The sequence below is a fragment of the Hirundo rustica genome, chromosome 4 (assembly GCF_015227805.2).
Source record: "Hirundo rustica isolate bHirRus1 chromosome 4, bHirRus1.pri.v3, whole genome shotgun sequence".
In the NCBI taxonomy this organism is placed as follows: domain Eukaryota; kingdom Metazoa; phylum Chordata; class Aves; order Passeriformes; family Hirundinidae; genus Hirundo; species Hirundo rustica.
Window position 1 is genome coordinate 54,054,951 of NC_053453.1, and position 16,483 is coordinate 54,071,433.

Genomic DNA, 16,483 nt, shown 5'->3' on the forward strand with positions numbered 1-16,483 from the left:
GCTTCTGAGCTGGGGGAAATGTTGTTTACGCTCTACAGATGGCTCCACCTGATCTGAAGCCTCATTTTTCTGACACCTCTCACTTTTCGCCTCCACAGCATGATTAGGCCGTAGAGGGCTGACAGATCCGATGACGGAGGGAAAGCGGGGCAGTTCGCGCATCGTTAGAGATGTGGAGGGAGCCACCGGGCTCCCATCCCCAGGACGCAGACCTGGAATGCGCCTCTGGCTGGTTCGCTTGGCATGAGGCTTGTTAACCTCATCAGCGTCTGCCAGCACAGCAGGCAGCGCTGTGCATCCACTCTGCCAGCCACGGACTCGAGTTACCCCTGAGGGCAGCCTTCCAAATGTGCTCTGCCTTGTCAGCAGAGCGGGGTTAACACCGAAACACGAGTCACCCGCTAGGAGAGCATCTTCACTGGCGGGTGGGCAGGTGCGTTCCTGTTTGTAGGGACCTAAAAGAAAGCTCCGTGACTCAACAACGGGTTTGCAAAAGATTCGTAAGAAATGGGGAAAAACCTGTGGAGACTGAGGCCCAACTCCTCTTCAGACCGCACCAATGCTGCACGCAGCAAAGCAGAGAAAGCAGAGAGCGATGTAGCATTGGGCCGGTGGTGTCGGCACTGGGAGCAAGAAGAGATTGTCCTCTCTTCCCTCAGTTAAGGAAAGGTAGAGGGATGTCAATTTCATAAAATATAGCACATTGATCTCTGGCATGTAGCTGCATATTGATGTGCCTGCATTTACCCTACGTTTAAAATAGGACTAACAATAGGGTTCTAATCCTGAACTCTTGCTAAAGCAAGTGACCCCAATAATCTGAGAAGGTGTCTTCTGCATCCTTCCACCTCCCAGCTCCAAAACAACAGGGGCTGCTGAGTGAGAATGACCCATGCGGGAAGGTGCGCAGAGCTCTGTCTTCTGTGGGGCTGCTGTTTATCTCGGTCCAGCATCCCGGCGCGCTCATCTTTCCCTGTAAAGCACGGAAAGATGCGTTCAGCCTAGGCAGAGGGACTTGGCTCCACCAATCCTTGTTTGTCCTGGAAGAAAACTAAGCATCTCTTGCATCTCGGGAAATAAATAGAAAAGGGAGACCGGGGGTGCAAGTTCCAACGAGAGAAAAATGACAGTTCCTTCCACAATGAAGAGATGACCTTTAGGAAAGGAGAAGAAAATAAAAGTGGGGGGGACTCCAATGTCACCTCCTCCCCCGTCCTTCTGCATTCAGAGTCATGGTAATGATTCACCCATTGTAGCTGAACTTAGGCCGTGGGGAAAAAAAAAAAGAAAAAAAAGATGGGGCTCGTACTTTTCAAAGCACCAAGCAACTACTGACAGCACCAGCCACCCCCTTTTTGAGGCTGCTCTTCTGCTCTTCGGCGGCCCCATTCAGAGGAGAGGTGTGATTGTGACAGTGGGACCAGGCCGTACCCGTCGATTGCACCCGGGGATCTCGCTGCCACCGCTCTGTCCTCCCCCGTCTCTCCTGGAGCAACGATGCCAATCCTCCTGCAGAGATTTGCCCTACTACTGGGCTCTAACCTTGGCTACCTCAGCCTAATGGCTCCTGCCCAAACTCTGAGAGCAAGTTGGACTATTTGCCATATTTTGTGTGGAAAATGGGCACAGATTCTTGGAGGAAAAAAATACCCCTAGAAAACACATTACAAATCCTAAATGCTTTCTTTTTTTGACGCTAATGGGAAGTGCCTGGTCCTGCCTGAGAAACCCACAACTGCACAGGAGCTCCTCACGAGTTGTTGTCATCTCGCTTCTTGTTTTGCCATACCCTATCATGGTATATTCTGCAGCATATTGTGCATTACAAACGGGATCTGTAGGGTTTGCTGGGATGTGATAATTAATTCAGTGAGGATGATGCTTAATATGGACTGGCCTGAAAGAAACAAGGTCTAAAAGGAATATGTGTGTGAAGGGGGGGGCAGGGGGGGGAGGGAGAAAGGAGAAGGGGGAGATGTTTAAAGGGGTTGGAAGATAAGGCAAATGTTCAAAACCTACATTACATTTGCTTCCTGACCTCAAGAGCAGCTTGAAGCTTGGCATATGCTGCAGTTCCTTACTCATCACCGAATATAACTGGTAAAGCTCATCCTGACTTACTAAAGGAAAAGGCTCTGCTCTGCACCACTAGTTTGTCCACTGCACCTGAGGACTTGACCTTGGCAAAACTCTTTCTCCAGGCAGTATCACAGCAGACTCTGGCACTGCTCCAGTAAGGCTTAGGCTCCAGCCTCCCAGGGAGCGACCCCCACCTCCATCCTCCCCCACCCCAGTCATCCCCGTGCCCTCGCTTTAGCTGAACCCTCGAGTCTATGCACTACTGGGAGCTCTGCAAACTGGAGAACGACAGCTCACAGCACTTATCCACACAGAGCTATAGAGCTGGCACGGGTCCAACCTTTCCCGGTGTGCCATCCCCACACAGCACTGCAGCTTTGGTCATATGAGCAGAAATGATGAGAAAAGCACTTTTTAATCTTTTCGCACTCGCTTCCCTGTTCAAACAGTTGCAGGATGGCTATGACTGACTTGCTCAGCGCTGAGGATATCAAGAAGGCTGTGGGAGCCTTTTCAGGTGAGTGCTTTTTTCTATTTTTTTTTTTTTTCTTCTCTCTTTTTCCTCCTTTCATCTCTTCAGCTCAGAATAGTTGTGCATTTATTTCAGCTACAGGAAGATTAGAGGAACTAGCTAGACAAAATTTCAAATGAGGATGTGTTTTCAGATGTTCGATGAATGCCTCTGACAGGTTTATTGAAGTACAAGGCTGCATCCTCAGCAAAGTTATCCTGCACGTTACAGAGGTAAAATATTTATTTTAAAGGAAAGTAAGCAGTAACTGTGGACAGACTTTGCTTCTACCGAGAGCATACTTCCAAAGGGAACAAACCCCTCAGCGAACCAAGCTGTATTCTATCTTGGTGTGGGATAGAGAAGTCAGCAGTGGATGTCGGCAGCTTCCCACTCATTCCTGAAATTTAGTTTCAGATGTTACAGAACTGCTGTTCCCCCTTCAAGGATATGAGAAATCACTCTTGCACTTCCTATGCAGAATCCTCGGGTGGGCTTTGCTTTTCGCGATGGACAGAAGGCAACAGCATAGCGAGCGGGTGCACTGCTCGACTGCAGGGGCTCCCTGCAGGTCGAATGGCTGCAGTGGTCCACACTTTCCTCTTAGACTTCTCCGGGTATCAGATGTTCCCTACCCCTCTCGTTCATCGTGACCCCCAAAACTGACAGCAAACCCTCTTCGTGTTTACAGAGATTCATGTAGTTAAGGTTGCTCTCAAAGAAAGCCAGAAACCGTGCTCAGGAATGCACGTTATCCCCCCTCCCCCAAACTACCTGGCTGACCGCACCATCCCGGGGAGCCGCCTCTGTCGTGCTCTGTGCGATGACCTTCCCGAACAGACAGAAGCGCAAGACCCGCTGCGCCCGGCTCAGCTCAGAAGCCGGAGAGTCAGAGGGAGCGACAAATTGCTTTGCTAGATCCAGCAGCTGTTTTACTCATTAGCTTCCTTTGTTTTATGGCCATCTCCAAGTCCTGGAGCAGATGCAAATAGCAGCAACTAATGACAAATCTCAGTCAGGCAGATCACGGAAGACTGAGTCTCCTTAATTTTATGTAATGGGAAAATTTACTGCGGCGGGAATAAGAATGCATGGGGAAGGAGGAGGGGGGGAAGTCCACCGCACGTTTTGGAGGTGACTGTGTGGTATTTCTAATCCACATCACAGTTGTTAGGCTACCTGGGTGGGACAAAAGCATGTGCGGTTAAAGGACAAAGGAGGTGGAGCAGGTAAACTCGGCTCCGATTTCAAGGACTCTGGGTTGTTTGTTTTTTCCTCCCCGGAGAAAGCTCCTCACAAGGTCTTGCAGGCAGCGCACCGTGCAGCACTCCCTTGCAGTGTCTGAGCTCACACACCGCGATTGCACATTCCTTTAGCGGCTGAAACGCAACACTGATTTCTAGTAAGTCTCCAGGAAAACAAACAAACAAACAATGCTCTGAAACATTTCTCACCAATGCTTGAGCAAGAGCATTTTTGTGTTTTTTATTTTTCCAGGGGTGGAAATATGAAAAAGTGGCAGCTATCTAATAGCCAGAGTCTGCGCTCAGATGTCTGCTCTAGTGTAAAACTTTGGGGGGAGGGGGGAGAAAAAAAAAAAAGTTGAAGGCACTGAAATGAGACCAAGCACATTAGACCTCAGCTCCCACAGCGCCCAAGTCTATCACAGACTTCTGGGGTGACCTTGGGCAAGTCTCATCCTTCTGTAGCTCAGCTCTTAATCTGCAAAATTGAGACATTGCCCCCTTGCCTCTTTGTATATTTCCTTTAGCACCTGTGAAGCACGGATGATTGTACTAAGTACACCCAGCCCCTACCACAGCTGGGCTCCACTGTTCCTCCTAGGGCAGGAAAAACAGCAATATGGAAGAAAACCACGAGTATTTGTTGGTGTGTGTGTTTCAATGACTTTTCGACTTTTCTAAGCAGTTCTCTGATTTTTCATCTCTTATAGCGGCTGAGTCTTTTAACTACAAAAAGTTTTTCGAGATGGTAGGATTGAAAAAGAAGAGCCCAGAAGATGTGAAGAAGGTTTTCCATATTCTTGATAAAGATCAGAGCGGTTTCATTGAAGAGGAAGAATTGAAGTAAGTAAAGTTACATCCTTTCTCAAATATCTCCGCCTTAAGAGTCTAATTTCCTGTGGGTTATTTTTACAAGACTCTAGGTAGTAACATAGAGCTCAATCTCTTGACTGGTATTTTGTGTACTATGCCAGTTGTTTGCTGAGCACATGATCAAAAGAGTGTTGGAGATAGTTGTCACTTGGATTGCAGGATCCCTGAAACACAGGATTGGTCAATACCTTACAGCTCTTCAGCCAAATGCAGTTTCAAAGTAAAGTGCTCCTGATTGTTAAAGAAGGTCAACAACAGAAGACACAATTCTGGATTCCAACTTGCGTCTCAAATCACTGGAATAGATAAATATGAAGTGTAACCCCAAAAAAAAAAAAATTTTTTTTTTCCTATCCCTCCTCCTTAGGTTTGTCCTGAAGGGCTTTACCCCAGAAGGAAGAGACCTATCAGACAAAGAAACGAAGGCTCTTCTGGCTGCTGGAGATAAAGACGGTGACGGTAAAATTGGCGCTGATGGTATGTAATTAGAGGAGTAAACTTTGACAGTAACAACTGAATATTACCCTTACACACAAGAACTGAGGAAAGCTAGGAATCACTGGGAGCTGTGACCTTCTGAAAGGCACAGTTCGGGTTTAATGAAATGCCAAGTCCTGCTCCATCTGCAGTACCTTGCTTGGAGGCGTTAGAGGAAGAGGAGCCGAGTGGTGACACTAGAGGGGGCCGGAGCTTACAGAACCCCGCTGTGGGTCGGGCACTCCGCAGGGCAGGACTAAGTACCCAGCCAAACGCTACTTCAATCACTGTAATTTGTCTGTTACTAGCAGTGGAGTAAGGATCAGGACACTGCGAGTTGAGAGACCGAGGCTTGACTATAAAGCTTGAAAAGAATAAAAGCTGAGCGCCAGCATTTCTGCTTATGTTTAGTTAGCAGGAAAGTAGTGCATGACTTAGCAAAGCAATGCTCTTAAAAATCAAAGTACACCCATTTTGCTACAGAATTTCTATACAATAGCAGGCTACCCAGCTTCTGCTAGTGTTTACATGGGTCTTCACACCTAAGAAAGCTTGTCGCTCCCTTTTACTGAATATGAGAAATACAAGAAAAGAACAACTTTTCCTCTCAGCATTGCTTAAGAAGCTCGTGTTGTTTTCTATTCCCCCTTGGGATGACTCAGCTTAGCCCACATACAAAATTTCTCCTTTTTACTTTTGTTTTTGGAGGTGAGAGTGAATGAAACACACTAAAAGAGACAAGAGATGCAATTCTATACTAAAGCTCTCCTTATTACAGGAGATAGAAGTTTGTGGCCAGAGTATTAAATCACCTAGAGAGCAGGCAATTTCTAGGGTTTTGACATATCAATAAGCCATATAATAAGTTGAAATCTAAAACATACCTAAACCTCCTCATATCTCTCTGTATTATCTAATCACTACAATTAAAAAAAAAAAAATTGTTATCTCAAAAGAAAAAAAAAAGTCAATTAAAAGAGAAATAAAAAGCAAAGTTAACCAACACAGTCTCCCAGCTTAGAAGATGACACACAAAATCAGCCACTGACATACCAGGCAGTTGATGCACACTGGCATCTCAGTGACTATGGCCATGTTCCTAGATCAAAGCCTCTTAATTCTCCAGTCATGACTATATTATGGTTTAGGTGAAGCTCCTGCTAAACTTCAGCAGTGCTGCTGAATCCAGTGTGGGTGTCATTTCTTGAAACTTCATATTCATTATTATATGTGTCTTCTTTATACACACTAAAATTAGTGATAGTAGTACTAAAATCACTGGGCAAGTTTTTCAAAAGGAAACTTAATTCAGGTAAGTAAGCTTACAGCTGATCCACCAGCCTCATAGCAAATAATTTTTCAGCTATTCCACAAGGTTGCAAATCAAAAATAGTCTTAATTGGAATAAAAGAACAATCTTGCATAATGATTTTGGCTTGTACAAGAAAATACAGCATTAACCTTTATATTTAAGACTTCCATAACTTCTTTTTTTGACACAAAGCGTGAAACCCAGTACATTGTAATAAAGCAATATATGGAATGCCTCTTCTCCTTATCACTTTCTTCTGCAGCTTTTACTGTTCCCTAACTTTGAAATGGAATTACTCTATGAATATACTCACTTTATAATAAGAAGAGAATGATGTGCTTTTTTATTTTGATTCTTCTGACTATATCCCTACCATACAACACTACCAGTTTCTTTTCCATTTCTTAAATTTGACTTTAACTGTGAATTTTTACAGCCAATTTTTACAGAAAGGCTTGAAATACATACAAACAAAAGTTAACAGCTGGGACTGTGACTAAAGGACAAGGAGGACAGATACTTCCCAGCTTTTCATTTTGCCCATAAATCCCGTTCAGGAATGTAACTGCATATGTAAATAAAATGTAAAGTCAGGGTGTACATCGCATTCATATGCAGAATTGTAATGCTGTGTTTCTGTTGGAAACCAATTGTGTTTCCCTGCAGCTGAACTGTCAGGCATTACTTCTATCCCTTGTTTCAAGCATCAGCTTCCTAAATCACTAAACAACCACAAACAAGCAGCCTTTCACAGGGTTTAATGTTAATTCTCCTGATGGCCCTTGAATGCTGTCCCTCAGGAGCCCACAGCAGTTGTAAGAACTGATCTTCAGGGATTTTTAACACCACAGAGACAACTTTCTCAGTTGTATCATCACAAACATTAATCCCAACCTAATCAGCCTTCATCTAGCTGGGGTCTCACATTACAAATTTTCTCTTAAGTCTCTTGCTTCAAACTTTTTCTCATTCCAGCAAGACCATTCAGCTCTGAAATAGTTTGAGCAGTTTACCTCTTGTCCGATCACGATTTGAACTTGTGGCTGATCAGGCAGTTTCAAAGGGCTGAAAACTTGCAGCCAGTTCCTGCAAAACATGATCATCTTCTGTGCAGTGTCAAACCCCCTCCATATTCCACCACTGTGGTCAGAAGATGATGAATCTGAAAAAAAAATGCAGGTCAAGTCCAGGCTACCTCATAACACAAGCAACCTTAGCTTCCAGATCGGGATAAAAAATTATGCTGAAGCAGCTCTACTAGCTTCAGGAAAATATTTATAAGAAAGATGAGAAAAAAATGTGAAAATTTCTTGTCATAATGTTGTTTTAATTCTATTTCATGTATTGGCATTGGACACGCACATCATGCCTTTCAGTTTCTTGATATTTATAGACTTGAGAAAGAACATAGAGAACTTTCAAAGATCATGTACTGTGGGCAGCACAAATCCAAATTTTTATCCCTGTAAATCAGAATGCTGCAAAAAAGTGACATTAAGCATGCAAAATTACTGCTATTAAATCATGACCTTGCCAGGTGAAAGCTTTAACAACAACAACAACAAATTTGGAATTGCTATCTTTTCTTGTCCTGCTTTGTGCTCTTCTATCTTCTAAAGTAAATTAGTGAAAGTCATCACTTATAAAGTTCCCTAAACAGCTTTGCTGTTGTAAAGAAAAAAATGTAAAAAACACAATCTGATGAGAGAAATCATGAGCCTACAACATGTCCTCTGTAATCATGCCTGTTGTTTCAGTAAAATACTAGAGGGCAAGCATTAGGCTGGTATATAATACTAGACTGTACTGAACACAGTGAAACAGTCCTCTCCTTTTATATCAGAACTTTGACACAAAACACCTAGTAAATTATTTTACATGACAAAATGGTCTAAATCCTTGCAATTTAAAGCCACTTTTTTTTCCAAAGAGAGTTGTAACAATTTTTTTTGGAAGGGTAACTACAACTGGGAACAAGGAAGTAGTAAATCACAAGGATTCCCTCACTAACAGGCCAGTCAGAGGCAATAACCATTTACAAGTGACTGATATACCATGCCCTATCTCAGAAGTTTTGCGTATATGAGTACACTTTGTAACAATGCTTGTACAAGCCTCCTGTGGTTGGATTAACCTTCATACAAAAATAAGAAGTGAACTAATTTAGAAGATTATTCACATGAAACATCTTCAAAATATTTAAAATACATTGAAAATCCTGGGAAAAGTGAAATTGTTGCAATTATTCAAGAAGGAGTATTTTATGGTTTGCTGGCTATCAGAAAGTACCTATGAAGTATATTGCTCTTAAGTGATAATAACACTATCAAAATGTATTATAGAAAATATTTGGCTGCAAGTCTGAATAACTTTTTCCAAATGTAATCTGTAGATAAAAAATATTATAAAACATTAAATAGATTATAAATTATGTAGATTAAATCATTATTAAAATTATTTTATTTAATTTAGCTGTAATAAATATGACAACTTGTTTTAACAGTATATGCATAGTTTGTTTTCCCTTTTGGAAAGGTTTGATTCATTGCAGTTCATGTTTCTGCGGGACTTATTCACACAGAGATTTAATAATCATAGCCTTTTCTGCCCAGAATAGTTGGGGTTTTTATCACAAACACTTTATGTTATCTCTTAAATTCAGTTGCAACACTTTCAATCTATGTACCCACCATGTACAGGATTTATACATGTTTTGTGTTAGGTAATCTACATCACTAATCCTAATTTGGATTTACATCTTTCAAAACAATAGATAAATTTGGAATTAATTTAAACCTTCTTGTATTAAAAAATATATTTTTTTTTATTTCTCAGTCAGGTTTCTCTGCATTTGGCAATGTGTTTTCTGGATAGGCCATCAAAAGTGCTGTTTGCACACAACAGTCAATTAAGATCTCACTTGTTTAGAGCTTAGCATTTTTCAACTGAACACCAGAATATTCTTTAAAATGCTTAATTTTCATCTTCTATCTTTTCCAGTTGCCAGACTTTACTCTTCATTGTGTCAAACTTCAGTGCTTTTTTCTTGAGCCTTTACAGATGACTGCCTCCCCTATTTGTCATTTTGCTCTCAGCTGATTATGTTAAACCCATAAACCACTCTCTCTGCATACCCTCTAATCCCTTTATCGTCTTTGTTGCCCTTCTTGGGATTCCCTCCAGTCTGTCATTTTCAGTGATGTGTGGCACATACGACTGTGCAAGGTATTCTCATGTGCAACTCTTCCAAGGTTAGACGGAGTTAGGAATTATAACCAGGTAGCTATTCACCAGGACACAAATGTGCCTTTTCCATGCTTTATCTCCCCGCTGAAAGGCATTATATATACTAAAGCATAAAACAACCCCAAACTGCAGATAGATATTTTTATGTAAATGTTATGGGTGTACCACTAATAAGAGCCAGGGGTAAAATCCTGGCTCTCTGACACCACAGGATTTTTTCTCCTTCTTACAACATAGTCAACATTGTTACATAGGCTGGTATCAGCTGTCATTTTCCCTCAATTTATAATTACAAAATTGAGTTTAAATGCAATATAATTATAATATGGGACACAAATACTTTGAAAGACTCATTAATTATTGTCTCTGCCAAACTCTGATATAAAAGATATATATCTCACTGCAAGATTAAATTTCTAGCTCTTGCCTTCATCCCATTGAGATTTACAAAGAAATAACCAAGAGCTAATCAAGTTCTTCAGATGAATAGTGGAAGTCCTGCATTCTGGCATGTATAGCATTTCTCCCTTACTCTCAAGAAATCCTTTCATTTCACTGTAAGATTTCCCAAATCATACTTTCTCTTTAATTAACGTGGATTTCTTTGCTCTTCTGTTATTGTGATATTTCTGCTACACCAGTGATTCTGTATTCATTGTAATATGCTTCCTCCTTCGTTAAATTTTGTTTCTTTAAATACTTTTAAAAATTCTTTCCTTTCTCCAGAATTTGCAACTATGGTGGCTGAATCATAAAGGCTTTGACCAATGCAAACCCTTCACCCATCCTTCACTGCCCAATTCCAACCACCTCCTGCTGACTGCTTTGGCTCCTGTTCTATTTATTTATGTTATTTTATACTCCAGCTCTGTTCTCCGCTATCCTGCAACTCTGTAATTGTGCTGAAACACTGTTAAAATAATAAAGGTCACATCAATCTGGGCTTTCTTCTCTCACTACAACTTGTTTCTTGTTTCACGTAGGCTTGGCACACGCTGAGAAAAAATGTTACTGTTTTTTTTTTGCTGACATCCCTGCTGCTTTATCCCCAGCTAGGGTAAAGTAGGAAGAAATTTTAAAAATTATTTGGGATAAAACATGCATATAATGAGTCATTCAGTCCAAGTCCTGAACTGTGGCAAAACTGACTGCATTATTTCTAAGCCATCCCTGCTAAATGGATGCATACTCACAGCCTGGAAAATCTCTAGTGATGGCAAATCTCTAGTGATGGCAATTACCCAACTTCATTTGGCAGTTTGTTCTTTCAACTTAATCAGTGTTATAGCTAAAAAAGTATTTCCTAATATTTAAACTATCTCCCCTGCTGCATTTTGGTGATCAGTAAATTGATCGTTGTCTGTATAATTTGTTAAATTTGCCTGGTGCAGGGGGGTTTTTGGATAAAAGGTTTGACAGGAATATCAGTTGGTGCCAATCATACATGAAGATAACTTCGTAAATTATTAAAAAGCACTCACTTCTGAAACACAGGGTATGTTTACTAGCAATGTTATACAACTATCTAGGACAGAAAGAATGGCATACTCACGAGAAATAACAGTATGAATTTCAGGAAAAAGAACACCAAGATTCAGGGGAGACACTGCAGAATCCCACTGTTAAAACAGCAAATCAGAGAATCCCATAAAAAAGAATTTATTCTAAAACTTTACCAGAGAAGTGAATATCCTCTTTGGAGTTACATATAGGAAATTGAGACTTATGCTAAGGAAATGATTACCCAATAGTAAGCCTATGACAAAGCTCAATACTCATTTCCCAAATCCTGTTCAGTAACTTTGGCACCAAGGTTATGCTTTTTTACCTGTGTTGTTGGGGGATGTTTTGCTTTTAAAGCAAAGACTAAAGCAGGGGGAAAATCCTTTCAGGCAATATCTTCCCCACATCTTGACAGGACATTGATTATTCCTGCAGTAAAAAGGAAAGGTACTTTCCATTTCTGTATTTCAAACTATTCCCTGCAGCAATAATACCTTATTCAATTCAGATTTATTATCACCAATTTAGCAGAGACAGATAAGACTGAAACCCTGCCATCATCACACTGTACAGAATACCATAATCTGCCACAGAGATTACCCAAAGCTACTCGGGAAGCCAGTAAACATTCCCTAAAGCCATTCTAGATCCCCACTCCGTAGTAACTCGCAAGGAAGACTTTTTGCTGAAGATGCTGTGCGTTCAAAAGAAATCCTTTGGTTTTGCACACTGTATATACGGTTCTGAAGGATGTATTGATTTTTAAGTATTCTAAATAAAGCAGATGAAAACGGTGCGGCGAGTTTATTTCCTGCTTTTTCCCGGCAGCTGCTGACCTCGCGTGGCAATAAAGCCTCATTACAGGAGCACACGGGGCGTCCGAAAAGGCATCAGTGGCATCAGGCACCCGGCTACTGCAGCCAGAATGGAGGTCCAGGGAACTCGAGAACCGACATAAAATCGCCGTATAAACAAAGCCCTTTATAGTCCCTTTCTATTCCCTGAAGATGCAAGGATTTGTATTTTAACGCTTCACTGAATGGCACAAAAGCTGAGATTTTTATCTAGGGCTTAAAAAAAAAAAAAAAAAAAAAAAAAAAAAAAAAAAAAAAGACAGTAGGACAAATAGCATATAAAAAATGTCATTGATTAGTCTAAAAATTATAGCAGAGTACATGAAATAAATCAAGTTACAGCAATATCAATGTGATATTTCACTAGCATAAAAGTCTGAATACCCCAATGATCTTCACTTCAGTCTTTCTTCCTGCTGTTACCTAAATCACTCTAGAACAAGCAACATGAGTGCCTCATTTGGCCTGAAAATTTTCAGCCATATAGTAAGGGAGAAGGTGAAAAGAAATATCCTTTATTTTCGAACTGAAAAAGTTACAATGGAGAGAGAAACCTCCAAATACCATCTCTACTTTTCATGCTGATAGTATAAGATCTTCTAAACTTGCATTTGGTGGGTTTATTCAAATATGCAACTGGTATACTCAGATCCTGTGTTCCGAGATCTTATACTGAGACTTCTCAAACACTCTATTAAAACACATTTACCCCCCCCAACTGCATCTTAAATTAAAAGTTCAAATTTCAATATTCATCCATTGCCGAAAAATAGAGAAATTCAAATACAAGTGTAATATAAGTAAATCTCTGCCCAGAGACAAAATTACTGCATTATCATTTGCCATCAAACTACTACTTTCTTTTCACTGCTGGATCTTCAAGGTTTCTTTTAGACTTCTGTTTCTCCCACACAAATTTCTTCCAAATCATCTCTAAATCTTCAATTGTTTATTTTCAAAGTTTTTTAAAAATTTATTACTTTCCTTTTAGTTGGATGCTATCTAGACATGACTTAAAATACAGCAAACAAATGCAAAATATGAAGTTACAATAAAATATAAAACATAACATTTCATATACAAAATATTCAATTATTCCTTTTTATATTGCTCTTGCTCTAATGTCTTTGAGACTGTCACAGAAACCACTGTAAAGTCTGAAGAAAGCAGAATTTGCTACAAAATTTAATCAGGCTTTCTGCACAGTATGGATTACAGTATGCTTGACAAATACAAAAAATCCACACTACCCTGCAATTTACTGTTTCATGAAGAAAGTTGTTTTAATTTTCAGGTGCATAAGCAAAGGAGCAAATTACATTTCTCCAAGAAACATTTACCTTAAATTTCTGAATTGTCATGTTACATCTTCTTTGCTCTGAAAAGTAGGTATTCCATAATTTTCTTCCCTGTTGTAATATAGTAGAAGTTATGAAAGAAAAGGGGAAGAAAAAAAAAATAAACCAAAAAACACTTCAGCCATCCTCTGTTGAAGACAAATTTTTAAATATTCAGTACATATCTTTTACTTAGATTCATATCCAATGGTTTGCAATGAGACACAATTGAATGACAAATAAAAAAATAGGTGCTACTTGTTCATATTGGTATTCTGTACTGCTCGAGAAGAAATTGCTCACTCTGAGCTACAATTCAAGGGGAAGAAGAGCCAAATCCTCAAGTCATAGCTGAACCATTACTTCTTGACAAATGACATTAGCATTTAACAGAAAGAGTTTACATTAGCAGACTGTCACCAACTCTTAAAATTTCTCCAATCATCATTTACCATTACTAAATCCTTAACCAACAAATGCTGAAGTGTTTATGCTTTAAGGGTCCTGCCAAGTTCTTAATGGAGTTTCATGGATCAGCAATTTTCCACATGTCTTATTTTGGGAATCAATGGACTGAAGGCCATAACACCTGTTCACCTTGCAGAAGCTGAGCTAGGATTTATATTTACAGTCTATCCACCAAGTCCTGAGACCAACACTGCCAAATATCCTGCGATTGCTTCCACACTCCTTTCATTTTATCAATGCAAAGGTTGTTTGTTTGCTTCTTTTGCCTTTTCTAACTAAACAAAATATTTTTGAAGACTGGTAATGCAGTTCATGTTTCCCTTTCCTGCAACACACACACAGTTTTAGCTGAGCCTCTGTGCTATAGTAGCTAAACATTAACAACATTCTGTTTAAAGCAGAGTTAATATTGTTATAGAATTACAAACTGCAGCATTGCACAATATTTGCAACAAGTCTTGCCTTAACAAAATAACATCAAAAATTGTGCCTAAAGGTTCACTGAAGTCATAAATTAGTCCACAAAATTTTTATTAATGAGCATAATGTACAAAATAACTTCATTTGACTCTAAAATCCTAGATTGAGATTTAAATGGCTGGCTAATAGAGAAACCATTCTTTTATTTATAAAGCAACTTCAAAAGAAAGATAAATTATAAGGCATGCAATAGCACACCAAAATCCAGCTGTTAAATTACATGCTGACATCCTTGTTCTAACTCAACTCAGGAGCCAAGGGTAACACAGAGAGAAGAGAACTGGCTTTAGTACAAGCCGGTGATTAAACACCTCCTCTATGTCCAGGACTCTCTCATTGCTAATATGGGCTTGAACCTGAGCTCCTCCTTCTTCTTTCTGAACAAGCATTTTAGCTGATTCCCTTTTACAAAGAGACACACCCTTCAGAAATCTTAACACCCTCTAGGGCTAAGACAGTCAAAATTACATTTCTCCTAAACACAGGAAAGTGAAGCCAAATGTGTCTAAACAGGGTTAGCCGTCTGCATGACAGATCAATCATCACAACTTCTTGGACTGTAGAACCTCCTAATGTGGTATAATTACTTCCCAAGGGAGGAAGTACATTTCTGGCTAGTGCTCTTCTGGTTAGTAAAGCAGCAAAGCTCAACAAAGGTTGATGCGCCTTTAAAAACACAAGTTAAAATAAATCCGAATACTAGAGTCCCTTCTCCCCTTCACCCACCAGAAAAATAGAAGGAACTGCATGAGCAACAACAGTAAATGGATCAGATGATCCAAATATAAATACTGAAAGGCTTTGGAACCACCAGAAAGGCCTAAGCTAATAAGCCTATGGAACATGCAGCTAGAAAAGATATTTATTCCATAAATTCAGTCTCCCACCCAGGAAAACCTAAGTGAGAGGATCTTGTCAATGCCTGAATCAGCTTGTTCATCTCATATTGCTACAACAGTTTTTAACTCCAGGAGATGCTTTGTGAGGTTTATGTACAGAAATACAGTTGGTTTCACTGGTATTACAGTAGCACTTCACTGGCATTAACTTAGGCCTTCAGGTGGTAAGAACATGTGGTAATTCTCTATTAATGTGCATTTAGATCAGACATTAGGAAAAAAACCTTTACTGACACAGGCTGCCCAGAGAAGCCATGGACCTGCCATTCCTGGAAGTGTTCAAGGCCAGGTTGGACGGGGCTTGGGGCAACCTGGTCTAGTGGAATAGGGGCTGGAATGGGATGATCTGTAAGGTCCCTCATTGCACAAACCATTCTATGACTCCAGACAGGTCATGAGGGGTATAGGAACAGAGGTCAAAGGTTTAACCATTGATTACTGGAGGGAAGGTCCAAGGATTGCTGAAAACCCAAATGGTTCAGAGACATTTTCAGGTTTTGGAAGCATTGTCTGGAAGGATTTTTTAAATTATAACATTTTAATTGCTAACAAATTCTACTCTCCGTGTATTCACAATGCAGTGCAGTTTAAAAAATGTATCACTAGAAAGATACTAAAATATATAAGAAATAGCAAATTATCACACAGTTATTACTGCTTTATAAAGAGGAATAAAATTTATGAGGCTGTGCTAATTTTATGCTTCATTCTGCAGATGAATGAAGATTTTCTGTCTTAAAAACATTTGCATTCCTCTCCTTTAAAGCAATTTTCAATTTTGCTGGATACAGCACAATTGCATCTACTCTTTCAGCTGCAATGGGTTGTTGAAATTGAGCTATTGCCCAGCACCTGCTCTTAGTCAGACAGCTGAAATCAGAGGTTAGGGGAAAAAAATAAAGATTTTTTTGTCATTGTGATGCAAGTCTCCTTTTAGCTTTGCTGCAGTCAGTGTTCAATTATGTTCTGTAACAACCTCCATTACTAGAGCCAGTGTTTTTCTGTTCTCTTTGCATATATTAACTTCCTTGTTCACACGTGAGAGCCTTCTTAGCAAAGCAGAGTCTTAAGAGACATTTGCCTATAGACTACATGAGTCTATCTTTGGGCTGTTGAGAATCCTACTGTTCAAATGCATCTTCATTTTGAATGCTCGAAAGGCAACTGATACAATAGAACTTAAATTATCTCCCAATGAAG

General features: G+C 40.0%; 1 protein-coding gene across 1 annotated transcript; it reads left to right on the plus strand.

Moving 5' to 3' along the window:
- Positions 1–2,226: 2,226 nt before the first annotated feature.
- Positions 2,227–12,039, plus strand: PVALB (parvalbumin). The gene is made up of 4 exons (XM_040061643.1): positions 2,227–2,596; positions 4,545–4,677; positions 5,075–5,184; positions 10,469–12,039. Exons 1-4 carry the CDS (start codon positions 2,536–2,538, stop codon positions 10,495–10,497), a joined length of 333 nt encoding a protein of 110 aa, XP_039917577.1. The 5' UTR covers positions 2,227–2,535; the 3' UTR covers positions 10,498–12,039.
- Positions 12,040–16,483: the final 4,444 nt, after the last annotated feature.

Bases quoted from the DNA above. Each gene is read 5' to 3' on its own strand.
- PVALB (XM_040061643.1), top strand. From the start codon at position 2,536: ATGGCTATGACTGACTTGCTCAGCGCTGAGGATATCAAGAAGGCTGTG. The intron at 2,597-4,544 runs GTGAGTGCTTTT...CATCTCTTATAG, and splicing joins GGCTGTGGGAGCCTTTTCAG to CGGCTGAGTCTTTTAACTAC. The intron at 4,678-5,074 runs GTAAGTAAAGTT...CCTCCTCCTTAG, and splicing joins ATTGAAGAGGAAGAATTGAA to GTTTGTCCTGAAGGGCTTTA.